This window comes from Vulpes lagopus, chromosome 10, assembly GCF_018345385.1.
Source record: "Vulpes lagopus strain Blue_001 chromosome 10, ASM1834538v1, whole genome shotgun sequence".
Taxonomy (NCBI): Eukaryota; Metazoa; Chordata; class Mammalia; order Carnivora; family Canidae; genus Vulpes; species Vulpes lagopus.
The window spans coordinates 39,108,053-39,135,774 of record NC_054833.1 but is presented as its reverse complement, the minus strand read 5'-3'; the positions used below and the strand labels follow the sequence as shown (position 1 = coordinate 39,135,774).

Below are 27,722 nucleotides of genomic sequence, written 5' to 3'. Positions count from 1 at the left end.
CTTTGGCCCAGGGTGTGATCCTGGAGACCTGGGATTGAGTCCCACATCAGGCTCCCTGCATGGAGCCTACTTATCCCTCTGCCTCTCTTTCTCTCTGTGTCTCTCATGAATAAATAAGTAAAATCTTAAAAAAAAAAAAGAGAGAGAGAGAAGTTCCAACATAATAGTACTCATGCTTTTCATGTAAGCTGATTAAAATAATAGCCTCTATTGAACTTTCAAGCAGACCTGTCTTTAATGATTGGGTGACCCTGAACATGTATGTGCTAAGCGCTGTTCTAGGCACACAGACTCACAGAAGTCCTCCCCTCACACCATGAAGTAGGTGCTGTGAGTGTCTGCATCTTACAGAGACGGAGCTGGGGCCCAGAGAGGCTAAGTGACTGGCTCCGGGCTCCTGCACCTGGCTCCGGAGTTGTAGGTCCTGCACCAGGACCCTAATTGCCTTCCATGAGATCATCCACACGGATTTGAAAACATTAGAAAATAGTACACACACACACACACACACACACACACACATACACGCACACACACACCGCACACACTTGCCTCCTCAGAAATCCGGGAGCTCAGGGGCCTACTGTTTATGCATTCCTGGTTCAGAAAAGATTCTGTGGAAGTTCTCCGGAGAAGGCGAGTTGCCATTGGTGTAAGGCCGTGGGGGTGAGCTTTGCCAATAAGAGGGGGCTCCCCCTAGGGCTAGAGGAGTGAGGAATTTGGGTAGGCCTAGAGGGTGAGGAGGGTATTAATAAGGGAGATCAATACGAGTGAGGGTCTAAAAGCAGGCATGAGTGTGAAGGCCCCCGAAGGCCATGAGGGGTGCCCGGCTGAAGTCGAGATGCATGTCGGGAGGTGGGGTGAAGGTAGCAGGTTAGCATGGACCTCAAAACACAAGGCAGAGCAGAGGACAGAGATTCTGTGAGGGAACTCCAGTAGCTTCATCAGCTCTGTGGTCCATCATTTAAGAAGTAATGAGTCAGATGGAGGCTTTCCAGAGGCAGAGGGAGAAGTAGTGAGAAGAGGTGGCGCAGCTCACTCCCCGCCAGGCCTCTGTCTCCCCGAGTTGAGGAGGGAACCGTGTATAGTCCTCGTGAGCGCCCGAGGCCTGACATGTGTCTTATGTTCCAGCCGTCACCTGCCCTCCCAACAGCCACTACGAGAGCTGCGTGAGTGTCTGCCAACCGCGCTGCGCCGCCATCCGCCTCAAGAGTGAGTGCAACCACTACTGCGTGGAGGGCTGCCAGTGCGATGCTGGCTACGTCCTCAACGGCAAGAGCTGCATCCTGCCCCACAGCTGTGGCTGCTACGCCGACGGCAAATACTACGAGGTAGGCAGCCCAGCCTTGCCCGGCCCTCCCGCCGGCTGCCAGATTTCACCTCCACTCCAAGAGCTTGGTCACAGTTGACCGCTCTTCCCTCTTCCCTATGAAAAGATGGTGCTGGTCTGCAGGGAGCTGAGGCAGGGCAGAGAGGTTAAGGAGAGGCTGGGTGAGGCCCTTGCTCCCTGAGAACCGATGAGGAAACGAGTTGGGGCCTCACTGCCCTCCTCACTGTCCTTGGCTCTGGCAAGGCCTCCTGCACTTGAGCTCCACTAGCATGTGTCTCTCTCCTCCATGCCTCCCTCTAGGCCCTTCTGATTTCCTCACCTGTAAATCTTAGTTTGAAAGCTTCTGATGTGGCTATAGCTGGGAAATATGGTGGCTGTGAATCTGACATTTGTAGCTGTCTTAGCTAAGGACATTTTTAACTGGAAAATATGGTGCTCGAGGCCAAGAGGAATGGCCTTCCTTCTTCGGGCGATTGAAGCTCCATGAAAGTGTGTGAAGGCCACCATCTCCTCGTGTGCCATTTGTCACTCGGGCACCGTCCCCAGAGCCCTCTACCCGACTACTTAATGCTGTGCCCCCCACTTTCCGCCCTCTGCTTCCCTCTCTATGGGCACTTCGGCATGGAGCTGATGAAGGTGCCCTTTGTAGATGTCACTCAGTAAGGCATTATGTAACAGCTCGCTGAATCATTTACTTTTTGTACTTTGAAATCTTTCTTTATGGGCCTTAATACGAAGCTAGAAAAAGTCTTGCCTGGAGAAAGCATTTAGTCTGTGGTTCTGCCTCAAGCCCAGGCTCTGTTGAAATGACATGCACATCCTATATTGGCGAGTAGACAGGTAATAACTGCAAGTATCGAGTATCTGTTACCTGCAGATCCCTGTGCTGGACGTGCTGCTGGGGATGATAAAGCACGTCCCCTGCCTTGAGGATCTTGAAATAAGCCTATTCAGGAGAGAAAAACATGCACTTTAAAGAACAAGAGAACAATTACAAAATAACATATTAACAAGTGAAAAATAATACCCTACAGAACTAATCCACTTTAAATGAAAAAGAATAGCAGCACTAAAAAAAAAAAAAAAAAAAAAAAAAAAAAAAAAAAAAAAAATCTAATTGAAATGTCTGAATTGGAAATAAATTAGGCAAAAAAAAAAAAAAATAAAGAATGTCTCCTTTTTGTAAAAATGCATTGCCTTGTTCAAGAACAACCGACTCAGCTTTGTTCTGAGAGTACATAAAAGCCGGGGAATGTGGAGAGTTGCTTATTTTCATGTTCGGTGGGAAATCTGCTTCAGTTTGGGAAGACGGAAGTGGAGCAGAAGATTAGAACTAATCAAGGCAGACTTCCAGGAAGAGGTGGGTTTAGCTCTTAGAAATACTGCTTATTTGAAAGGAAGAGGCAGGTCATGTGAGAAAAGAAAGAACAATATGTTCATCTTTCTCATAGTCTTGGAGGAGAGGTTAACCAGGCTCAAAGCTGAAAAAGCAGTCTTGCAATCTCTGCTCCCGGGTCCAGAGACTTACTGAAGTGTCTGCATCCATCAGGGGTGTCACGCACCCCTCAACAGGGATGCTGAGTGGCTGTGGCATAATGAAATGGGAGCCGGATTTGATCCTAGCTGAACCACACCACTGGTGATGTGACACTGAGCGAACTGTGTCATTTCCCTGAGCCTCCGGTGCCCTGTCTATGAAATGTGGCTCCTAATACCAATTCCATTCGGTGGTTGTATAAATAATCTACGCCAGGTGCCTCGCCTAGTGCCTGGCACCTAGCAGTTCAGTAATTGGTAGATGCTATTGTGTTTGTTGTTTTTATTCCCTTGCGTAGCATTTTGTCAATAAAAAAATCCAGGCGTGTTAATGAAATGATGCATATAAAAGCCCTTGGAACTCTCAGGAAATGCAGGTACAGCTCTCAGCGACTATTAGCACTATAAACATTATTATCTGATTTTCATCAGACAGTCAGTGGGCTTTGACAACGGCTTCTATCTAGGAAGTAGCAAACTCAGAACAAATAACGCACATCTCCTTGCCACCATTCAAACAAGCTTGGGGGCTTGTTTATACAACAAATTTCCTTGGAAATAAAGGGAGAACACATCTAGCCATTAGCATGTAGGGTAATCACCCAGCTGTCATTGCCAGGTCTAATTAAGGTAAAGAAAGCCGCACTGGGCCCAGTGACTTCACTGTGAAGCTACCTTCATGATCAAGTTCTCCTGTGGGATAAGTTATTTACTCTTTATCATATCCACATATGCCAGGTTATTTTTCTCTTTCTGCCCATGTAATGTCTGACTTCTTATCAGAGAGAGGCCAGACCATCCACTCAATTATTCTGCAAATCTGATAAGAGAAATGAAGTCAATTTGCGAGGCTGCTGGCACCCAGACTATTTTACAGATCTGGAAGGAGGGAAGACTTGGTTCCAGGAACTAGCTCACTTTGAGGATGAAAGAAACAACAGTGGCATCTTGAAGTGCACTGCCCTGAGGAAACCTGTCCTGGGAGATCTCGTTCTCTATCTATTTACCTTTGAATCTGGGTCATATCTGTATGAGATAGCTGGGATTTTGATAAACCCGTAGACAAAGCAGAAAATGGTGACCAGACTGAAGCAGAGGCCTTCTTGTGCCTCGTTAAAACCTCTTCTCTGGATAGCACCATTCTGGTAAATTGAATTAGTGCCTACATCTGTACCACACGGTCTACTTGTTGAGACCACACCCCACCCGGACAATCATGACCAATTTCTGACAGTTCCCCGGAAGTTCTCCGTCTAGAACCATTGCAAGTTCAAGAACACAAACTCCACCAAGTACGACTGTGTCTACAGATTGTTGCTTGTGTGGGGAAGAATAGGAAATAGGCTGCCACCATGGGGGATATACTCTGCTATGGGTATTTTAGATAATGGTATAATCCCTCACCTTTTCAAGAAGGGTGAGTAGCTTTTCTTCAGTAAGAACAGCAGCTACGATTTATTGAGTGCCTACTCTATGCCAGGAAACATGCCTTATATTTAATTTAATCTTCACAGCTGCCCTGCAAGACTGTGTTATCACCTCTAATTTAAAGCTGAGCAAGGGCAGCCCTGGTGGCTCAGCGGTTTAGTGCTGCCTTCAGCCCAGGGCCTGATTCTGGAGACCCGGGATTGAGTCCTGCGTCGGGCTCCCTGAATGGAGCCCGCTTCTCCCTCTGCCTGTGTCTCTCATGAATAAATAAAATCTTAAAATAAAGCTGAGCAAACCAAGGCTCTGGGAGGCTGCTAGTGCTCCTCGGGGTGGCACAGGTAGGGTGGCAGGCCTGGGCCTGAAACCCAGAACCTCCATGTTCTCCAGATGCCTCACTTCAGAACACAAACGAATGGCAGTCCTTGCTACGGGACTAAATTCCAAATAGCTAGGTGTAAGGACAAAGTGTCGAGTGCTGGAGTACGGGGAACTGTTGAAATAGGAATCAGAATCGACTACAGCTTTCTTTTAACCTATTTAAGATACGAAAAGGGCCAGTTTGATCATTCTGGAGCGAGTTGGAATTGCATCGTCGAAGTGGAGACAGTCCTTGCCGGAATAATTTTCTCCCAAGAAATTTTTTTTCCCCCGTCTTCACCTGCTTCCTCTAATGGCTAGCCATTCACAGGTTGGCTGTGCTTCGTTCCACGATCCAGCTGTACAGATTCCCAAGTTTTTCTTTCTTTTTTTAAGATTTATTTATTCAAAAAAAAAAAAGATTTATTTATTCATTAGAGAGAGAGAGAGAGAGAGGCGGAGAGAGAGAGAGAGAGAGAGGCAGAGACACAGGCAGAGGGAGAAGCAGGCTCCATGCAGGGAGCCCGATGCGGGACTCGATCCCAGGTCTCCAGGGTCATGCCAAGGTCACGCTAGACCCCTGAGCCACCAGGGCTGCCCGATTCCCAAGTTCTTGATGGAAACCAATAAAGACCGACTTGCATAGTGTCTGGCGTCCAGGGGCGCAGCCCTGAGGTCAGCGCGGTCCTGCCCGGGGCGCGCCCTCCAGCCCCATCCAGAGGCGGGCGCCCGGGGCGGCGGGGGGCGGCGGGGGGCGGCGGGGGGCGGCGGGGGGCGGCGGGGCGCGGGTCCGCAGCCTCACAGCCGCGTCTCTTGCAGCCCAAGCAGCTCTTCTGGAACAGCGACTGCACCCGGCGCTGCCGCTGCTTCCGCCGCAACCTGATCCAGTGCGACCCGCGCCAGTGCAAGTCGGACGAGGAGTGCGCGCTGCGCAACGGGGTGCGCGGCTGCTTCAGCACCCGGACCTCCTACTGCCTGGCGGCGGGCGGCGGCGTCTTCCGCACCTTCGACGGCGCCTTCCTGCGCTTCCCCGCCAACTGCGCCTTCGTGCTCTCCACCATCTGCCAGAAGCTGCCCGACATCTCCTTCCAGCTCATCATCAACTTCGACAAGTGGTCGGCGCCCAACCTCACCATCATCTCGCCCGTCTACTTCTACATTAACGAAGAGCAGATTCTCATCAACGACCGAAATACTGTCAAGGTGACAAGCCTGCCCTTGATCCTTGAGAAGCGTGGCCCGGAGCCAGCGCTGGGCTAAGGGGGGACCTTGTGGGGTTTTTTCCCCCCCTGATGACCGGGGGTGGGGATAATAGCTTGTTGCTCCACGTGCGCCCTACACAGAGGGCCAGATTGCAAGGAAGGAAAGCTACAGACCCTGCAGGCAGAAGGACGGGCCCTGTTCTGTCCCTCGCTGACCAGAATTCCCAGGCCAGCAGTGACAATGTGGGTGCTGATAAGAGTCCCGGGTGATAAAATGGTAGATAATCCTCGGGGTGGCACAGGTAGGGTGGCCACTTTGTTGGCCAACTTTGACTCTGGATTAATTTCCAAAAAGCATGTTGTTTGTTTTTCAGAGCCTTTAAAAGTATTCTTGGCTCAGCTCAGCTGTACCGAGACCAGCTCTTTCATCGCTGCCATCCTTTCTAAAAAGGGGGGAGAAGGCAAGCATTTGCCTACAAAAATAGCTACCTTGCTAAAAACCTGATGAGAGCATCCCCCACTATCAGAGGGCTCCGTGATGACATAGCAAGTGAAAGACAATAGGAAGCTGAATATGGTGGATTTCTCCTAGGATGGCCCCCTTCCTTAGCCTGGTTGGCTGGTCTCTGGTTTATTAGACTTGCATATAAATAAATGTGACTCTCCAACCCACCCGCATAACTGATATGGCTTCCCAACTTGGATTCCTCCCACCCCTTCCATGTAAGATATAATCTACTGAAAGCGACCTCCAGCCTCTCAGCTAAACAACAATGCGCACAAGCTGGCAGACCTGAAAGACGGAGCCAGCCTCCATACTGCGATTCCAGCTGGGGAGGGTCAGGGAGAGAGCCAGGACACACACTTAACATTTTCCAGAATTAAGGGTCATTGTGTATATTCTTCTCTCTCCCACTGGCTCAGATAATCATGCATGGAGCGTATCCTTATTTGAAGAATCATCAGATAGCTTAGGGTCCAGCATTAGGCAAAAGACTGGCAGTATTTTGCAAGCTTAAAAGGAAGAGTCTGGTTTTTAATGTTTTTTTTTTAACTTCAATGAAAGCTGCTACTGTTTTTGACACTCCAATTCCTCTTGCAAATTGGCCCACCTAGACACAACTGCATTGCTCCCAAATACGGGAGCTAGAAAGTCAAAATGACCGCCCGAGAGAGCAAAACTGACATTATTACTGAATAAAATACTCCAAGCTGGCCAAAATGGTAAAGAATCATATTTTCTAAAAGGGCTTCGGCTTTTTTTTTTTAAAGAAATAAAAGTTACTAATAACCTGGGGGAAAAAAACTCAATTTATTTGGTAAGTACAGGAAAAGCACGTTATGTTCTGTGCTGAGGGCTAAGAAAAGAACTGTTAGAAAGTAGGAGAATGACGAATGCAGAAAATACTGCGCCTATAGGACCTTTGGGGTGTGTATGGGGGGCCCTCCAGTGTGGACATTTTATACAAGAAAACAATAAACATGGCAGTGATCCCCAGATTCATTTTAATCGTGTGTTAGATACTCCTTAGCACAGGACTGGGATTTCATTTCAGTAATTGGCTTATGCTGGGGAAAGTTTTATACAAAAATCCCAGCCATTTGTAGTGGATTGTACTTTTGTAATGTTTTCTTATCTTTCTGCCTACATGTTTTGCTTCTTTTGAGGGAACTCTGGACAGTATAATGAGTAAATGCCCTTAAACTGTAGGGCGGGGGTCAGCAAGCTATAGAACTTGACCAAATCCATTTGCTGCCCTTTTTTAAAAAAATTAAAGCTTTATTGGAATGCAGCCTCACTAACTTACTTACATATTGTCTATGACTGTTTTCATGCCCCGAGGGCAGAGTTGAGTGGCAACAGAGATCGTATAACCCACAAAGCCTAAAACATCTACAGTGGCCCCTTTACAGTAACAGTTTGTCAACCTTTGCTTTGCGGTAATTTACTTTCTTTCCCCCACAATAGGTCAATGGCACACAGGTGAATGTTCCATTTATAACCGGGCTGGCAACCAAAATCTACAGCAGTGAGGGGTTCCTGGTGATTGACACCAGCCCCGACATCCAGATCTACTACAATGGTTTCAACGTCATAAAGATAAGCATCAGTGAGAGGCTGCAGAACAAAGTGTGTGGCCTCTGTGGCAACTTCAATGGGGACATGACCGATGACTATGTGACCTTGCGGGGGAAGCCAGTGGTGAGCAGCGTGGTACTGGCCCAGAGCTGGAAAACCAATGGCATGCAGAAGAGGTGAGAGTCCTAGCTCCTAGACTCAGTGTCCCAAATCCCCCCCCCCCATGTCCATGACAGGTGTTAATGAGGAATGCACTCTCTGTAGCATCACCGCTCTGCCTCTGCAAAGAGCTGAGCCCCAGGTCTTTGGAGTTTTCAGGAGGCAAATAGGCATAACGGGGGTCTCAGCTATTTCTGGAGTGGCGGAGGGAGGAATTGGGCTTAGAGGAGATGATTCTGAGTTTTCATGTCATCTAGCCCTTGGCCCAGCAGAAGAGGGTGCCCAGGATTAAACACTGAGGTCTTGGCCAGCTGCCCACCTGCAGCTTGGGAGCAGGGCTATCCCTTGCTCCCCGGGGGTTGGGTCTAATTGTGTACCCACCCGTGACTCTCACTGGAAGGCGTGGTTGTGGTTGTGCAGGTTGAGGGTGGTGGAGATCAGAAAAGCCTTTGAAAAATGGAAATCATCGAAGTTATTATGAGACCCCTCTTGGACCACCTGAGATAGAATGAGCTAAACAAGTTATCCCAAAGGTACTTAATGCAGGTTACCTCTAAGCTACTGAATTTTGTTTAAACATTTCTGGATCTATAGATGTGCTTCTCTCTCATGGTATTTCTTTGCTTGTATAATGGCTCCATCCCTAGTACTTTAGCATCAGCTAAATACCCAGATGGGGAAATGATGCAGATGTAAACCAAATACTATCTTATAAATTAGACTATTCTGAATTATGGGCCCCAGAGCTGGAAAAAAACCTCAGGCACTATCTAGTCTGAGCTCTTTCTGTTCTAGGTGAAATGGAATCTAGACCAGAATAAGTTACTTGAGGGGCCCTGTAAGTGGCAAAGTCCAGAATCTCCTCCTGAGGAAGTATGATTCTGTTTGAGTTTCTCCCTGACTTCCTCCCTTCCTTCTTTCCTTCCTTCCTTCCTTTTCCTCCTTTATAAACTATTTCAGCTGGCTATCAATTTTTTTGTGAAGGTTTTTGCTTTTGGTCTCTGATAGCTATATGGGAAGTGGTTTAGAAGGCTCCTGGACACTACTCTACCAACTACCATTATTATTAACTAATAATAATAACTCATTATTATTATGGTTCTTATTGGTTATTATATCAATGCCTGTTCATGGTTACTGTATCAGTTATATCAAAGGTTCACGGTTATCATATCAATATCTGCCTTTCATCTGACACTTTGGACACCGACCTATTATTTTAGTTGACCCTCACTTCTCCAGTGATAGCACAATAGGAATTACTGCATCACTTTCTTAGGTGGATAGATCGAGGCCAGTAGTACCTGATTCACCTAAGATTATATAGCCAGGTAGTGTTGGGATCAGCATACTTCCCTGACTCCTGGGCTAGCAGAAGAGGTAGCAGATGGGGTCTCCTCTCCCACCGGGGGTCTCGGGCTGTTCTTGGCCTCACTTTGCCTGACCAGACTTCTCGCCCCCAGCTGCAACGAGCTGCAGTTCTCACAGTACGCAGCCATGTGCGATAACGTGCACATCCAGAAGATGCAGGGCGACGGCTACTGCCTCAAGCTCACGGACATGAAGGGCTTCTTCCAGCCCTGCTACGGGCTTCTCGACCCCCTCCCCTTCTACGAGTCCTGCTACCTGGATGGCTGCTACAACAACAAGAAGTTCCAGCTGTGCGGCTCCCTGGCTGCCTACGGGGAGTCCTGTCGCTCCTTCGGGATCCTCAGCACCGAGTGGATTGAGAAGGAGAATTGCTGTAAGAGAATTATTTTATTTCCATGGGTTCTTTCCTAAGTTAAAAGAGCAGCTTTGCTGGCAACACCACTTGGTCTAGGCCTGGCTGGCTGGCCGGCCTCTAGCTGTACGTCTTTCCCCGGGGTCAAAGAGTTGAGAGCTACAGCAGAGATTCCGTGGGGGGGCCTTTCAGGGGAGTCTCACTCACCTGTGGTTCCTCTCCAGCTATGGAATTTGGGACACCACCTTGGGCGGATGAGGGTCTCTGGGTTGGAGGAACACCAATTTAGAGACTTACGAGGTAGAGGGAGAGAGGATGGCATCCTGATTGATATCAGATCTCAAATCCAGCTCTTTCCCGCCTCCTTTACCAGGGGTCAGAGCCCAGCTCAGAAACAAAAGGCACGTGGCAGGCGGCAAGTTGAGTTGGAGCCGAGCTGACTCTATCTGCCTGGCTTGAAAGGACGCTGTGATTGGATTTGTAAAGGGATTGTACATATATTCAATTAGCTGATAAAATAAAGATCTATAGATTGTTCTTATTAAATTTAAATTAAATTAGCCAACATACAGTACATCATTAGTTTCAGATGTAGAGTTCAGTAATTCATCAGTTGCACATAACACCCAGTGCTCATCACATCACGTGCCCTCCTTAATGCCCATCACCCAGTAGAGCTATCGATTCTTATATTTCTTCTGTAGTAAGAAAATTATTTTGATGTGTAAATCCATTATACTATTTGTTCATTTTCTTACTAAGTTAATCAAATAGATGGAGCAAATATGTATATAAGCATATTAACCTGTCATATACATATATGTGTCCATATACATAAATGGTCACCTGTCTCATTAACGCAGTGTGATATTGTGGCCAACAGAATGTGTATGCACCACCAACCCGATGTGCAACCAGGTACCACCATGAAAACTGGCACCTTGCAAGACTGCGTGCATTTCAATAAATTTGCAGACTAACCCTGATCAAGGGTAGGGATGCACTTAATTCAGAACTAAAAACAATGTCGTTGATTAAAATATGTATCCAGTGATTTCAGAAACTCTTAATAAGCAAATTACTAGTCTCTGCTGGAAATCAATATAATTTGTTGATAACTTTAATATTTTACCCTGTTGTGCTAATAAGCAGTACTTAAAGTAAGTTTAAAATGAACTGTTTTGAAACCTTAAAATTTTCCCTCTATAGAAGGGCATGTCTTATCTGCTAACTGGCATAAGGACCAACATATTTCCAAGTGAGGTGTTTTTTCCTTCTGTGGACTGTAACCTCCACACTTTTGTTAATCTCTGGGTTGTTTTCATGCTGTGTTAATCAACCGTAATGTTCCGTTGAGTGGCTGCTGGGTATTTAGCACCGTGACTGGTCAAGTGAAAGGATCTTTAAAAAAGGAAGCCTTTAAAAATAAATGTATTTCCATTCTGCTGATGGCTCTCCTTTAGTTGAATTTCTGGGAATTAAGACAGGGTGAGGCTAAGCCACCCCTGACCTCCCACATATTACAATGAGATACTTAGCAGAGGGGCATGGCAGCTGAGTCAGGAGACCCATCTGAGGCAGCATGGGGTTTTGCTTTGTTTTTAAATTCTTAAAGCTAACTTGGCTCATGCTGGGATGGAACAGTTGTTGTTTCTTTAGCACTCACCATCCCATGCCATGATGAATAGGAGGATTATTATATCTGATCGGGAGAGAGATTCTTTAAATAAGGAAACAAGTTTCTAAAAGAAAATGCTCTCAATTAGTGTTCCTTAAACCGGGGAGTTGACCATCTTGCAGGTGGTCTGTGGACTCATCTGCTACAGAAATAATTGTTTATAATATGAAGATGGTGGCACGCCACATACATTTGCTTTTTTACTTACAGTTTTACCCTTGTTGGCAAAACAGTACAATTAATCTAAGTCAGTGCTGGCGAGCCGAGTGTAGACTTTGGTTTGTCTATTTTTATAAAATTAAGTACATAGAAGTTTATGGGGGAAAACTAGGCTATGAATCAAAGCAGACCAGCAAGTCCTATTCGAAGGACCTCTCTGGGACTTAACTGGCCCTGAAATTTTCATTCTTGACAAATATTTATTGAGCAGGAGCTTTGAGGAGGCTGGGTGCAGGGAGTATGGAGATAAAGGGTTGGCCCCTACTCTGTACAAGTATAAAGATACAAATGCGTGTCATGCGTAGAACAGTGTCTTAAGAACAGTAATCGTGGTAGATGTTGGTGGTTCAGGGTGACTCTGCATTCCATCCTCACCCCCTACCTTCCGCTGTGTGGACCTTGGGCTAGGAAATGAGGTCCCTGAATGATGGTGAGGGTTAGGGGAGACACCGCGGCCCCAAGCATGAAGCCGGGTGCGGGGCCTGGAGCAGGGGCCCGATCACTAGTGCTGTCATCACTTTCTGGAAACGTGGTCTGTTCATTTGCAGCTGCCATCTGACTGCCGCCAGTTCCACGACAGTGGCAAGTCCAGGGTGCAGCCACCGGCTGCCGAGCGTGGGTGTGAAAATCAAATCGCGCATGTTTCTGTTTGTTTTCCTTTTTAGCAGGAGTGGTTGAGGATCCCTGTGTGGGGGCGGACTGTCCCAACCGGACCTGTGAGCTGGAAAACGGAGGAGAGCTGTGTGGCTGCGTGGAGCCGCCGCCTTACAACAACAGTGAGTGACACCTGCCACCTCCCCGCCCGGCGGCCCGAAGGGCTCTAAGGGTGGAGTCCCTGCGGCCCCGCTAGTTAGAGACCCGAGGTGCGAAGCCCTCGGGAGCCTTGGGGCAGAACCAGGAAGCAGCCTGACGTCTTCAAAGTAGGCTAATGCTCGTCTCCTCATAGCGACATCCTTTTCTTCAATAAATCATAACACCTAAATGTGTGCGTGGATAGAATCAGCCAGTTCCATCTGGGGCCGTATTTAACATCTGAGAGATCCCAGTTGATCTCTTAGGCTCACAGGGAGGTTGGGCAGTGGGCAGCAAACACAGAGGCCTCGGAGCAGGGTGCCAGGTGCTTTCAGGCTCGCTGAAAGCCATTAATTGGTGAAGAAACAACTGCAGTGTTTGAAGCAAACAGTAAACAACTCGGACCCCAGGTCCCAGTCCTAACCCCTAAGGACAGCCCCCCTAAGGTAGGAATAGCCTTGTGGGGCACACCAGTGATGTTGGCCTGAAGGGGGGCTGCATTGACCCCCCAGTTCTGCGCCCTTGCCTGAACCAAATAACTCAGAAGAGGAGTGCTAAATTGTAACATCATAATGAACCAAAAGGCTTCCTAGGAGGGGTGCTGTTCAAGGGTTTCACCTGAGCAGATGAAATGCTTCTCTCTGTTTCTACAGGGCTCATTAGCCCTCTGTTTATGTGCTCCTGGAAAATGTCAATTGGCGCAATCATGTCAAAAAGCAAGCGCTCCTAGCGTGCCTGGGGGTCCGTGGGGGCCTTAGGAGTGGCCTGCCCAATGCTGCTGTCACCCAAGGGCACGTCCTTCAGCCACTCTGGGATAAGCCGGATGCGGCGTGCAGCTTATGGGGAAGTCACTCCCATCAAAGTGGGATGAGGTCCTGGGTCTGTGAAGAAAAGACAAAACATTTTATTAGCATTTTCATCTTAAAAAAAAAAAAGCTTAACGGTGTCCCAGTTATTGTTTTGAATGAATTCATATACTCATTTGGTTGGATCAAAGCTTAATTAGAAATGCCCAACCAAAAAAAAAAAAAAAAAAAAAAAGAAAGAAAGAAACAAAGAAAGAAATGCCAGCCACTGCATGAAGATCATTAGCCCCCGGTAACAGGATGCCTCACCCCCACCCCTGCAGCACCACCAGCTCCCTCTGACTAGCCTTCCCGTTATAACTGTTCCCCACAGACTCCCATGACATTATTGATGCCGAGGTGACCTGCAAGGCGGCCCAGATGGAAGTTTCCATATCTAAGTGCAAACTCTTCCAGCTTGGCTTTGAGAGGGAGGGCGTGAGGATCAATGACAGGCGGTGCTCCCACATCGAGGGGGAAGATTTCATCTCCTTTCAGATCAACAACACCAAAGGGAACTGTGGCAACATTGTGCAGGTGAGAACTTGGGGCCGGAAAGAACATCTGGCCGAGGTAGTGACAGCGCCGGGTGTTTGCCTGTTGAGTGTCTTTAAAGCCAACTTCAGGGTGGTCTGCTTAGAAATATCCTCCGTGGAAAACAGCACAAGGCATATACAAAATGCAAGACATCAAGGAGAAGAGACGTCTGGTGCTGAGTGGTTAATTGAACTGAAAGCTCATGGTAAGTGGCAGGTTCCTGTCCTCAGTTTACGCTGTCTGCTGGCATCCTCTGCCCTGCGTATTGACAAATTTTTGTTACTTTGTTCATGCTTCTCTTGTTCTTCCAGGTACCGATGGCTGGGTTCAGCTGTTTTTTGGGGGGGTAAGGGTGTCCCAGACACCATTTAACAGTTGGCTGCAGAAATACATCAAGGTCCCAACTTTTTATGTCAGATTATCCAATTTATAGATTGGCAAAGCTTCTTGCTTCTTATCCCCCTGTTCCTTTCTGCTGTCATCGTTGTCATCTTCTCCTCCTCCAGTCGTCCTCTTCCTCCTCCTCCTCCTCCTCTTCTTCTTCTTCTTCGCATCCTCCTCCTCCTCCTCCTCCTCCTCCACCTCTTCCTCCTCCTCCTCCACGTGTGCATTAATGCTTTATCAAGGGGTGGAGGAGTGAGCAGTGCAACCTGCATTTGTTCATCGTGGTACCTGTGGGAAGGCTTGGTAGAAGATTGGTGGGGGAGAGATTTTAGATTAGGAAGTGAAAAGGAAGGTTTATATTACCCCGGGATGGCAATGCTTCGGGATGTCTCCAGCTTGGGTGTCCACAGGTGACTGGGGCTGGTCGTCGGTAGAATTCAGGGTACGTGAATCCAGCCTCCGTGGACACTCAAGGTTGTCAGACTGAAGGGTGCTGTTGACATCTGTTGCAGTCCTTTCATTATTATTGTTAGGAAGTGCCGAAGCTGGCTCCATCCTGACTTACACCAGTCTCTGGGTTATGTGTGGAATGAAGCCATTTCTCTATTTTCAGGGCTGAGGATTTGAAATGCAAGCCACATACTCCCACATTTAATGATTTCTGACCTTCCTTTGCTCTGCAGTCCAATGGCACTCATATTATGTATAAAAACACAATCTGGATCGAAAGTGCCAACAACACCGGCAACATCATCACTAGGGACCGGACGATCAATGTGGAATTTTCGTGCGCTTATGAGCTGGATATCAAGATCTCTTTAGATTCTGTTGTGAAGCCTATGCTAAGGTAAAGAATCTCATGGGCTGTGTGCATTGCTTTGTCTTTTCCTTGACAGTCAAGGTTAGCATAATCAAAATTGCTTGCTAGCATTTGTCTTTGAAACACTGGAGAAGAAATAGTTCATATTTTCTGCACCTAAACGCCTTGGACCAGCACTGCTCAATAGAACTTTCTACAATGATGGAAACGTACTGTATTGCTATCCAATACAATAGCTGTATATGGAAACAGAGCAATTGAAATGTGATTAGGGGTGCTGAGGAATTGATTTTTTAATTAAATTTAATTCTAATTGCCACATGTGGCTTGTGGGTACCATTTTGGACTTAGACTTTACTCTCCTCTGTTTGCCTTCCCTCTGCATTTTTAGCTTGAAAGTGGTAGTGATTGAATAAATATAACTTGGGGTCTGGGGTTCCTCACCTCATGATTGTTTCCCTTTTAGTGTCATTAACCTCACAGTTCCAACCCAAGAAGGCAGCTTCACCACCAAGATGGCTCTCTACAAAAATGCCTCCTACAAACATCCTTACCGCCAGGGTGAAGTGGTGTTGACGACGCGAGATGTGCTGTATGTAGGGGTCTTTGTGGTTGGAGCTGACTCCACACATTTGATCCTGACGCTGAACAAATGCTATGCCACCCCCTCCCGTGACAGCAATGACAAACTCCGATACTTCATCATTGAAGGAGGGTGAGTGGCCTCTTATCAGAGGACAGTTTCAGAGCCTTTAGTATGAATCTTGGTCAACACCAGTCTTTGGAGAAGCGAATGGCAGCTAGTGTTTGTATTTTGCATCCATGAACTAGAATTCTCTTCACAGCCTGTGAGGTAGACACTGTAAGCCTTGCTTTAGATGAGCAGGCTGAGGCTTCGTGAGACCAAAGCAAGTTGCTTAAAGTCAACAGCAACTTAGTAGTAGGTCCCTGAGTCCCTGTGGGATTAGCTACAAAATATTTTCCGTGTGATCCAGGAGGGGACTCTTCTCTGCCTACTTGGCATTTCAGCTTGAGAGAAATGTGGATCACCTGCAAATGAAAGCATGTCATGAGAATAACTGATGGTTGGTGAACAGGACACCTGTCAAAATCTGAAAAGAACTGGAATAACAGAATAGAATAAGAGCATAAATAGAATAAACCATAGTCGCCTATAAAATCAGGAGTTTCTTCTTATTCACCGCTAAATGCCTGGCACCTACTATTTCCGGAAGCACAGAGCTTATGTAACATAATTTACCGAAGGAATGAATCAGGAGAAAGGACTCTAGACCACCCAACAAAAATGAGAATTATTTTTATTTTTTAAAAGCATGCTGGTTCTATGAAGGTAGTGTCTTTTCTATTTTATTTAAATAAAAGCAATCTCTTTTATTAAAAAAATAAAAAATAATAAAAACATGCTGGTTATGTCAAGTGACAGTAATTCTGGCCAGCTGTGACAATTAAAGACAGACTAACAGGAGAAAGCTGGAAAAGCCTCTTAGACAGGCTTCTTCGTGGTGTCCTCTGTCTTTGGAGAGAAGGATGCTCCCTTCCTTCAGGAGGGAGGGCACCTCACACATGAGGGCTTTCTGACCTGTCTCAGGGGACAGGAGTCAGGGGGAGTTCAGGGTGACCTTTTTGCTTCTACTGTTTTCTCAAACTCCTTCACCTTAAGATGCTCAGTATGCCAGGGCACCTGGGTGGCTCGGTGGTTAAGCCTCTTTGTCTCAGGAAGACCCTGGGGTCCTGGCATCAAGTCCCACATCAGACTCCCCGCAGGGAGCCTGCTTCTCCCTCTGCCTGTGTCTCTGCCTCTCTCTGTGTGTCTCTCGTGAATAAATAAATAAAATCTTTAGGAAAAAAATACTCAGTATGCTAAGGTGCCAGATTAGGGGTTTAAGGGGTAGCTGGTCCTGACCCCTATCACTAGCTTGAGTCAACACACCTGCCCTGAGGTGGTCAGGGAGGACTGTGGATACTATAATCAGCTTTAAGGTTGAAAAGAAATAGTTTCTCAAAAGAAGGTGTGGTTCTGGGCAAACAGTAAATATCCAACTACTTTGCAGAGAAGTTAGGTACACAGTTCACCCGCGGCCACTCAGCTGGCCAGGGGCAGAAGAGAGATCCTTTCAAGTATTAAGGCACACCACCTCCCAGCTGGCTGGCCAGGACTTGTGGCACGGAGTGCTGGGGCTTTTGACTTCCTAAGCTGATTCTTAGGCTCTTCAGAGGCAAAGGGAAGGACTTGGTGACACCTTGGTGACTCACAGCCTGGATGCCTCTCCTTCCCATCGAAGTCCTTTCCTAAAGTGAAAGATCTCAGATCTAAGCCCCTGTGCAGATGTGAGCCCAGTTATCAGGCCTCTGTCTCCTTTGGAGGACACAGTGGCATTTAGCAGTTTTTAAACAGCGTTTAATAGACTTGACCCAGAGAGGAGAGCGAGCGAGCGTGTTCATAAATCTCAGCCTCCCCCAGGACCTAAACAAAAACCTTCAGGTGAAACTCTTGTTTGCTTTCGTCATATGGAGGTATTTTAATTCATGAGTCCCTCTGACCTTTTTCTGGAGGGACATGATCATTATTTACCTGGTGAACTTGTCTGGTGGGAAAACGAATGCACAGTGATGAAAGCGTGAGCAGCAAAGTAGGTTTGCGTCAGAATTTTGTGGGGGTAGGGTGGTCAGCTGTTCCTCTCCAGCTCCGTTGAGGGCAGCAATGGCACCTCCCAGTGACTCAGAAGTCCCAACATGCCGGTCACTTCTCCCTCCTCTTCACACACCTGGACAGAAGAAAGGACAGTTGTTCCTCTGATGGTGGACAAAGGGTTCGGGTGCTTGGCTTGTGTGCTCACACCAAGGCACGCATCCACTTAGTGTGTCCCCGCTTCCCCAGGCTCCATGCTTCTGCCCCATGTGTTTCTGGTACCCCAAGATCAAGTCCCCTTTCTGGGAGGGGGTGGTCCAGTTAAGAGGGAAGGCCCATGTGAAGATTGGAGGGCTGCCAACATTTTTGAAACTTCGAACCAATTTAGATCATTCAAATGAATAATAGTGACAGTGAAAAGTATGGCAAGTAGGTTTTAATTTTGAAACATTGAAGAGACAATTGCCTTGAAGACTGATTACAAAACCTAATAGGTGTGGGGATGCTGGAGGGATAACCTCAGGTTTTAATTTTCCTTATCACTAAGCTATTTAATTCTGTGGGCTCAGGGAAGGAAAGATTAAAAAAAGAAGAAGAAGTCACTCTTTTTATCTTCATCATTTTTAGATAACTTCTTGGCCTGTACTGGCCAACCTTGGCCATGGTGGCACCATGCATTTGTTCCCTCATTCATTCATCCACAAAGATGGTTAGATCCATCCTGCGTGCCCTACAGTGTGTTCGAGACGCAGTGGGGATTACAACCTGATTCTTGCGCTCTGGGAATCCAGGGAAGGCCACCTGTTCCTGCCTGGTCAGGGTGGTGCTAGGCGGTATTTGTAGAGAAGGGGGTGCCACAGACTGGTGTTGGGGAAACAGCAGGAGAATTGCCTGCATGGGAAGAATTCTAGATTGGGGAAACTTCATATGGAAAAGGCAGTGGGGCATAAGAGGCTGTGATGCATTTGGGGAACTCTGTGTGTGGCCGTCACTGGCCACTGGCTCAGTACCACAAGGGGGTGGGGGTGCGGTGGGGGAGCTGGAGAAGAGGTGGCCACCTACAGCATAAGGAGTCTCAGCTCATCCCAGACAGTTCCTCCTCATCCTCCAGCTCCCACCTCTTTGAACATGTGCAAAAGCGGCCCAATAGGGGTTGAAGCAAGGGACCCTCCCCACCCTGGAAATTAGCCGGAGGAAGTACAGCTGAGGTGGGGACTGATCATCATGTGTGTTGAGTTGTATCAATAAAGCTCAGGGTGGTGAGGGCACCATGAGAAGGTGAAGCTGCAGGGGAGTTGGGGGCCGTCGTTTCACTTTTGGTTGTAGTTGGGATACTAATTTGAGGTGTTATTTGATGCTTTTCAAACAAACTATGAAGATATATAGGACTGGTAGCAAATGAGAAGCCCACAGAGCCCAGAGGTCATCTCAAATGCAAAGACATCCAGACCCTATTGTAATGGTTTTTTGTTTGTTTGTTTGTTTTTGTTTTTTTTGTGTGAAACAAAGCCAATGTGTGAAGCAAAGATCCCATTTTTTCCTGAATAGGTGTCAGAACATTAAAGATAACACCATTGGCATCGAGGAGAATGGTGTCTCCCTCACCTGTCGCTTTCACGTCACCGTCTTCAAGTTCATTGGGGATTATGACGAGGTTCACCTTCACTGCGCAGTATCACTGTGTGATTCAGAGAAGTACTCCTGTAAAATAGTAAGTGAGGGCGTGAAAATGGGATGCCTGGCCCTGTTTCTCACTGTCCCAGTTTTCCCAACATGGAGATCACGGAGGCCAGGATCTGGGTGTCCCCTGAGAGTTCTGTGGCACTCACGCGGCACTAGGAAGTGGCTAAGTTGGGTGATTCCAACCCAGACGCTTATAAGGGTGGAAGTCATCTTTGGTGAGACAGCAGCAGAGAGAATGCGGTAGAATGATGTCCATTTACTCCTCTTTGTCTCTGAAATGTCAGTCTGTCATGGGCAGAGCACTAGATCAGGGCTTCTCAAACCTCGGTACCGTTGGCCTTTTGGACCAAATCGTTCTTTGTCAGAGGGACTGTTCGGTGCATCGTAGGATGTTGAGCAGCATCCCTGGCCTCTACCCACTAGACACAGAGTACCTCCTCTCCAGTTACCACACCCAAAAATGCCTCTACCCTCTGCATTGCCAAATATCCCCTGGGGGAGGGAGGACCACTGCCCCAGCACCAGAATCTCAAGGAGCCTGGCCACCTGAATCTGAAGGGAACAGTGGGGACAAGGTCCACCACACTCCCGAAGCAAACTCCTGGCTTCAGGATACTTTATCCAGGTGTTCTTTAGACAGCCTCACTTTCCTACAGCTCATCCAGATCCACACCAGGGCCTGAAGCTCTGGGGGTGGCGGTGGGGTGGGGGGGCTGCTGGAAAGAGGTGACAAATCTGTCCTCTCTTCCATGCCAGGCTTATGTCTTCACCACATACGGCTGTGTCCCTAAGATTTTATTGCCTTGGTATCTGCCCCCTAGTCTTTAATGCTCTAGCTTTATGCTTCCCCAACACTTGCAGAATCAAGCTGCGAATTATGGGCAGAGCCACTTACAGACACCACTGCCCACCCTATTGCCTGATGCGGTGTAACAGTCCTCATTCCTGGGAAGGGAAGGGAGCCTCTTTGAATCCAATTCTTAATGTGGAGAATATATTTAATTCTGTTCAACATAAAGCCCAGAGTCCCAGTGGGGCTCCATGATCAAGAATGCATTGGTTCTAATTAATCTGAGCAGCGATAGTGCTTGAGGCTGGAACCACTGCCTCTTTTGGAGGTTGGAAACGTGGCGAAGAATAAGTGATCAGCTTAATTGTGTGAGTTTTCCCTCTGGTGTTCTGTCTTTCAGACTTGCCCACAAAATTCCAGGATTGCCACAGATTATACCAAAGAACCTAAAGAACAGATCATTTCAGTGGGACCTATTAGGAGAAAAAGTATGTATGTTCCCCCAAAACACATCATAAAGTATTAATTAAAACAATGGCATTTGAAGGCTTGGACTAACTTTTGGGTGTGTTTCAACTACGATGTGAATCTGGTGAATAGGAAGTGGAGGGCACCATAATGAAAGCTTTTCATGGACCCAAAAAAGCCACAGCAGCCCTGGGCTTTTCTTCTTCCTCTCCTCTGTTTGAAGCTTTGCCGGGAGATACGCGTTGAAGATTTGGCCTGTCTGCGGTTGATCTGACCAGCTGCTCTCTTTCAGGGCTGGACTGGTGTGAGGACAATGGAGGGTGTGAGCAGATTTGCACGAGCCGGGTCGATGGGCCTCTGTGTAGCTGTGTGACGGGGACCTTGCAGGAAGACGGCAAGAGCTGCAGAGGTAGATGCACCTCCCATTCCGGGCAGGCAGCTGGGGGTACAGGGAGACACGCATATGGGAAGCCCATATGCGTGGCCCACTCAGTCAGCAAGTGACCTATGAAAATTCCAGAAATTAAGATGGGAAGATGAGGGAAGTGCTGAGGCATTCTAGCACCATCTTGGAGCTATATATATGTTTAACCTTTGGGGCCCTGTTCTATCTAAAAGATGAAGACTTTTTTTTTTTTTTAAGTAAGTTACCCACCTATTTAAGGATCAAATATTGGCCTTAAATCTGGTCACCGAGTCTACCTGGGGTGTGGTTGGCACTAGGATATTTGATCCAACAAAGGACATTTCTTGCAGTAGCCTTAGCACATGGTTTCCCTGAGGTTAGCAGGACTCTGCTAAAGGTTGAGTTAATTCTGCTGCTTTCCTGCCTCAGTCAGCACCATTTGGATAAAGTGAGTTCTTGGCAATGAAGAAAGTGGGTTCATTCATTTCGCTGAGTACCACAAAGAGTTCTGATTCCAAACAGCTATCTTTCATCATAGGACTTACTGTGTTCCTCTCTGTTCGCAGCCTCTAATTCTTCCATTGAACTTCAAGTTTGGACGCTGCTTCTCATCATGACCCAGATTTCACTATGGCATTTTGTCTATAAATCAGGCACGACCTCATAATTAACTCAAGGTTGCTATATAAAGTACTGTAATTTACTTACTTCAACTCCCGGTAGGATAAAAGGTGTGTGCCCTTAAGTCAAAGCTTATTTGAAAGTGTCCAGCATCTCAAAGTGATACCATCTGCCTCAAACAGTCAGAGTCCCAGTAATGCATGAAACTCCCAGCTCCTCTTTCAGAGGACCCAATGGGGCTTCCAAAAGCCAGTTGTGGAAAGCAGGTATCTTGCCTAAAATCTCTAAACAGTTGTCACTAGAAACTTTGGTTCCCATGAAAAACCAGTAAAGGAAAAAAAGAAATTCTGGTTAGAGAGGTCTGACCGGAAGTCTAACCAGCGAAATCTGTCAAACCAGTGCTGTTTCTGGATCATAGTTTTTCCAGAGAAAGGGCCTGTCGGAACAATATTGAGAAGCGATGCCTGGAAGGTTCGACTCTGTCTAAGGAGTCTTTCTGATGTTTGGAAGTGTCTGATCTCTGATATGCATGTGTTCTCACTTCTGTTTATGATGCGTTCCTTCCCTCTCCTCACATCCCTCAACCTTGCCATGGCAGCTTGGCCACTCGGGATGTTGTCTGCAGACCTGAGAAACCCCACCTCCCATCCCAGACCCAGACCCTTCTCTTTGACAAATCAACCAAATCATTTTTCATGTGTTTTATGCTTAAATAAACTTTGTGTTCAAGTACTCTCAGGACTTGGTGACTGGAATCATTCTTACTGACTGATATTAAGCTTTGCATTAAAGAGCATGCTCTGTTTGAAAAAAAAAAAAAAAAAAGGAGCAACGGTTGGATGAGGTCGACCCCGGCGGCCAGAGCTTTAAGGTATTTTGGTGTACGGCTGTTCGTGTGTACTTACAGAGCATTAGCAGGCCGTCAACGTGCGGCGTACAAGAGAAGCAGGCTGCGTGCTCTTTTGTATACAGAACATAAACACACATTTGCTGTAATTAACTGCAAAGCGGGGCCTGCTAAATATAATCCCTGGACTGCCTCTCTCTTTAAGGTTAAAAACAAACTAAAACCCACTTCAAGCTTATTTTGAAGTTGTTTTGGATTTAAGCTCATGGTATTTTTGCATTTTTCTGGGAACTCTGTGAAAAGCTGAGCATAAATCCTCACGTCCTTGACCGTGGGCGTGGATATGATTGCTGGTGTCTTGCATGTAACGGGCACCACATCGCACTGGCACTGGGCTGAAGAAGTTGGGATGGAGAAGCAATCTGTGCTGAGGTGCTTTGACCTCCCGGTCCTCTGCGAGGGTCAACAAATTCTAAATGGTCTTGCCGGTTACACATGCCGTGTGGCTAAGAGGACAGCTGGTATTGCTGGAGAAAAATGTGTGTCTCCTTCAACTGGGACATCTTGAGATCTAGGAAAATGCTGAGCATTGAGATGGGTTAAGGAACCCAACTGCCGATGGCAAGTGAGACACAAGGCTGCTTCCTCACCCAGAGAGAAACCAATGTTCGTGCGTGTTCTATTTTCACATGAAAAACCATCTCATTGACACAGTTGAAGGTTTAGGTGTTCACGATCAGACCGATTCTGAGTTGAACACAAGGATGTCTCATTTCTTCTTTTACTTGATTTCCTGAGGTGAATCTTAATTAAAAATACATAAGGAGGAAGTGTTCTAATATTTAATAACTTCCCTTTATTGACTTTCTTATCAAAGTCATTAGAAATCTCTAAATGAAAGATTATAGTTTGTTGGTTTTGGTTTCCTTTTTTTTTTTAAAGTTCTTTTAATTAAACCTATTCTTGCCACACTTTTATTCTTGGCCCTTGGTTTTGCCACTTGGTTGACATCCTTAGTGCGTCTGTCATTAGGAGAAGCGAGGTTGTTGTGCCATAACAGAACACCCCAGGAAATGAGTTCATAGATACAGAGACTTGCCAGAGTTAGGGGGAGGGGTGCAGTGGGCAAAATGAGTGAAGGGGATCAAAATGTACAAATTTCCAGTTATCAAATAAATCTCGAGGATATAATGGACAGCACGGTGGCTATACTTAATAATACTGTATTGCTTATTTGAAAGTCAGTAAGAGGGACGCCTGGGTGGTTCAGTGGTTGAGCGTCTGCCTTCGGCTCAGGGCGTGATCCTGGAGTCCCAGGATCGAGTCCCACATTGAGATCCCTGCATGGAGCCTGCTTCTCCCTTTTCCTATGTCTCTGCCTCCCTCTGTGTCTCTCATGAATAAATAAATAAAATCTTTAAAAAAAAAGTAAGAGATCTTTAAAGTTCTCATCGCAAGAAAAAAATATTTGTAACTATGAAAGGTGACAGATATTAACTAGACTTACCGTGATGATCATTTCCCAGGACCAGAGCCTACTGGCATAGGCAAGAAAGAAACCTTAGTGTGAACTCTTACTCCTTTCTCTCTCTCTTTTTTTTAAAGAATCTGTGTCTAAGTGGGATTATGCAGGATTTCTCTTTCTCTGACTTATTTCACTTAGCATAATGTCCTCTAGAGCCATCCATGTTGTCACAAATGGCACTTTATTTTGTGGCTGAATAATTACGTGTGTGTGTGTGTGTGTGTGTGCACGCACGCATGTACCACCAATCCTTTATCCATTTGTCCATCGCTGGACTCGAGTTGTTTCGGTGGGTTGGCTATTGCACGTAACACTGCAGTGAACCTGGCGTGCAGATATCTTTCCAAGTTCATGTTTTCATTTCCTTTGCATAAATACCCAGAAGTGGAACTGCTGGATTGAATGCTAGTTCTAGGTTTCATTTTTTGAGGAACCTCCATCCTGCTTCCCACAGTGGTGGCACCAATCTACATTCCCACCAGTGGTGCCCCGGGGTTCCTTTTACTTCACATCCTCCCCCCTCCCAACACTTAGTATCTCTTGAGACTTCATTATCTTGTGATGCTGCTAGTTCAACATGACGCTTTGGGGTTCACCTAGGGAAAAGGGAGAGAAGGTGGAGAATCACATCCTGGAAGGCACGCTGTATCACTTCTATTCCCACGTCGTTGTCCAAAGCAAGTTGCATGGCTGAGACTGAGAGTCGGGAAGTAGGAGCTTCCGGCGAGCCTGGAGGGCAGAAGAACTGGAAATCATGGTGACAGCTGTCATGTTATCTTTGAGTCAATCATTCCCATCTGTATTAAAGAGAAAGATTTTTACAGAATGAAAACCAAACAGGCCCCTTAGCTGACTATCAGGAAGGCAGAACTAGAAGATGATCCTGACCCTTCTACTACTAATTCTCTGCTTGGAACAAATCACTCCACAGCATGATACCTTAACTTGCCTTCTGTAAAAGGAGAATATTAAGTGTCTTTCTAAATATTCTTATGCTAAAAAAAATGACACTATACAAATGTAAATCATACACCGTACATATTTAGATTAACTCCAGAACAGTGCCTTTTCCTGCCACTCAAAAAGATTTGCCTCAAGGAAGGGGAGAAAAAAGGGCACTTGCTTAGCAAAGGTTATAAAGGAAGTTAATTGGGAATCTTATTAACTTGGTATTTGTCTGATATCAAAAGAAACAACATCTTGGGGTCTGGCATTTCTGACAATTGGGATTTCTATAATTAGTTTCTTAACCAGTAGTAGCTATGCCCGCTACTCAAAATCCTGATGGCAAAACTTGAGAGCACTAATTGTTTTACATTGTCTAATAGTCTAGCTATTTTTAGTACCATTTGACATTTAGTGAGAGCTTGAGATCTAATAAAATTTCTTTCAACCAAAGGAATTAAGTAATTATCAAAAGATGACAATCATGCAGGTTTAAGGTAATAAAGAATTACTTGTTGACTATTTCTGAATTAATCTAGCATCTACCCTATTCTGAAGCTTCCAGCCTCTCTCCTGGAACTCAGGGGATTTCTATACCTTGTATTTCATTGCAATTTGGCCGTGGTTAGGAGAACAGGATGGCATTTTTTTCAGGGCCCCATGCACGGTTCCTGCAGCACAACAGAGGGAAAAAGAAAAATCAAACAGCGCCCTCTAGTGTCCTCTTTGTATTTTTTTTTTTTTTGCATAAAACCCAAATGTCTATTGAACCGCCTCAATCAAAATATGATTTCTCCCCCTCGTCTCGAAACCTTAGATGCAGAACGTTACCAGAATATAGCTTTAGAGAACACATCAAATGCCAAGGACATTTTCTGGGGAACAGTGTGAGATTTATTTTAATGCACACAGTGCGCATCATTCCAGGAAAATACCAGCTTTTGGCATCCCATGCAAATTTTGCCCTTAATATCTATTTCTCTAACGTGTTGACAAAAATAGCTGTCGGGAAAAATTAAGTATCTCTTTAAAACGCTGAGAAATAAACAATGTGATCAAGAAAAGCCCATGAAATATTTAGCGGTCTTTCTTTTCCCCCAGCAGAATGTGAAATACTTTCATATGCATCTAAAGCACAACAGCAATAACTCTGGTCTGACTAATGGAAGGCTCTGTTTGTGATGGTTTAATTATGTTTGCTGAAATACGATTCTCATATAAGACAACATCTCCATGGCAGAGGGACAGATCTCTGTGTCTATAGATAGAAATAAAACACAAAAAGACTCATCGTTCCGTGAAGAACTCGGCAATCAAATTCTATTTGCTAAGGAAACAAATGAAGGGAGAACGTTCACTGTACATTTTGTTGTTTGTTTGCATGTAGCCTCTGGGTTAGCTACTGTTTTATCTGTTAGTGTAAAACACTGATTGCAAAATAGTCTCGAAACTAAGATATTCTCTCATTAGACGAAATCACAGTACCTTATGCTCATGTAGCATCTTTCATAACTTTCAATGCTTTTCTACCTATATTTAATAGTGTGCAATCCTAAATCATGCTGCATTTTGACAGAGAAATTAGAAGAAGAGTGTTAACTAAAAGTTGTAGTGCACATATATTGGCATAAAGTACAAAAGTGAAGAAAAAAGCCCCAATCACCCATATATATAGGTGCGATCATGCCTGTAGGTTTAGCTCATAATTTCCAACTGGTAATGGGACAATTAGGATGATAGTAGCCTTTTAAGTCTTTTAAGCTTTTTAGGAACAAAAAACCTAGAGACAGAAGTCTTGAAAATTTCCCCCCTTACTCTTGAATTTCTTCCTGGGATGGTTTAGGGTACAAAAATGCACAGATTTCAATACTGTCTTCTAGTTGGGCGCAAATCTATCAAAAGGGAGAACATATTTCATTTCTTTAGGTCCTGAAAATCTTTGCATTAGATCTATCCAGAACTCATGGAAGTTTTTGCTCTAAAGATTATATTCACATAGAAATATGTTACTAATTAGATGTTAACCAAAGGCAGAAAACACATGGTTCCCAGTGTTTCTCTGACCTGCCATAAACGTTCTTCATGCAACCAGGCTGTTCTGGTCCTTAAATGTATTCTTCATCCCTACGCAGACCATTCAAATCAAAGAGGTACACATGTATATTCAATCAAGCTCTCCATGAGCCTCTGTGTCCATGGCTGCAGAATGCTGTAAGGAATATCTATGTCCACACAAAAGAGGGAGCCTACTCTCCTCAAGAATCCTGATCAGAAAGCAATTTGGCAAACTAATTCGACAAGGGGAATATGATTGAACACATAATGTGAAAACGTCTAGGTGTTGTATTGGAACATTCAAGGCATAAAATGAAGCGAAGAAGAGCTGTGAAGAGTATTCTGAATATTAATTCAAGATTAGCAGAGCCTAGAGATGTAGACTTTATTCCGGCCACTGTAGACTTCATTCCCATTTCCTGTGTGTTAGCATCCTTGAATTGTACTTTTATCCTGATCCTTTTCATAAACAACTACTTTCATTACTTAACTTTAAGTGGAATCCAAAAACTGAGTCAACAGAGAGAAAGAAATCTTACCCCTGGACTACAGTGAATAATATACTCAATGACTGCAATTGGTTTAAATGTGTGCTGTTTAGGCAGATCGCCCTGAAAGCCCAGGCTGCTGAAATCATGGGGA

The 27,722-nt window shown here is 45.8% G+C and overlaps 1 protein-coding gene across 2 annotated transcripts in view; it reads left to right on the top strand.

Annotated features, from left to right (window-relative positions):
- Positions 1 to 21,972, top strand: part of LOC121499988 (tubulin-specific chaperone cofactor E-like protein) — a 157,661-nt gene extending 135,689 nt beyond the window's left edge. The window contains exons 12-23 of one of the 2 annotated variants that reach the window (XM_041771327.1): positions 1,132 to 1,331; positions 5,471 to 5,854; positions 7,823 to 8,109; positions 9,541 to 9,836; positions 12,378 to 12,488; positions 13,684 to 13,886; positions 14,954 to 15,117; positions 15,557 to 15,805; positions 19,289 to 19,451; positions 20,614 to 20,701; positions 20,974 to 21,090; positions 21,654 to 21,972. In XM_041771327.1, the coding sequence (XP_041627261.1) occupies positions 1,132 to 1,331; positions 5,471 to 5,854; positions 7,823 to 8,109; positions 9,541 to 9,836; positions 12,378 to 12,488; positions 13,684 to 13,886; positions 14,954 to 15,117; positions 15,557 to 15,805; positions 19,289 to 19,451; positions 20,614 to 20,701; positions 20,974 to 21,090; positions 21,654 to 21,754 (2,363 nt within the window). In that variant the 3' untranslated portion in view covers positions 21,755 to 21,972. The remainder of the gene's footprint in view (positions 1 to 1,131; positions 1,332 to 5,470; positions 5,855 to 7,822; positions 8,110 to 9,540; positions 9,837 to 12,377; positions 12,489 to 13,683; positions 13,887 to 14,953; positions 15,118 to 15,556; positions 15,806 to 19,288; positions 19,452 to 20,613; positions 20,702 to 20,973; positions 21,091 to 21,653) is intronic. The other variant, XM_041771326.1, reaches the window with a different exon arrangement.
- The last annotated feature ends 5,750 nt before the right edge of the window (positions 21,973 to 27,722 follow it).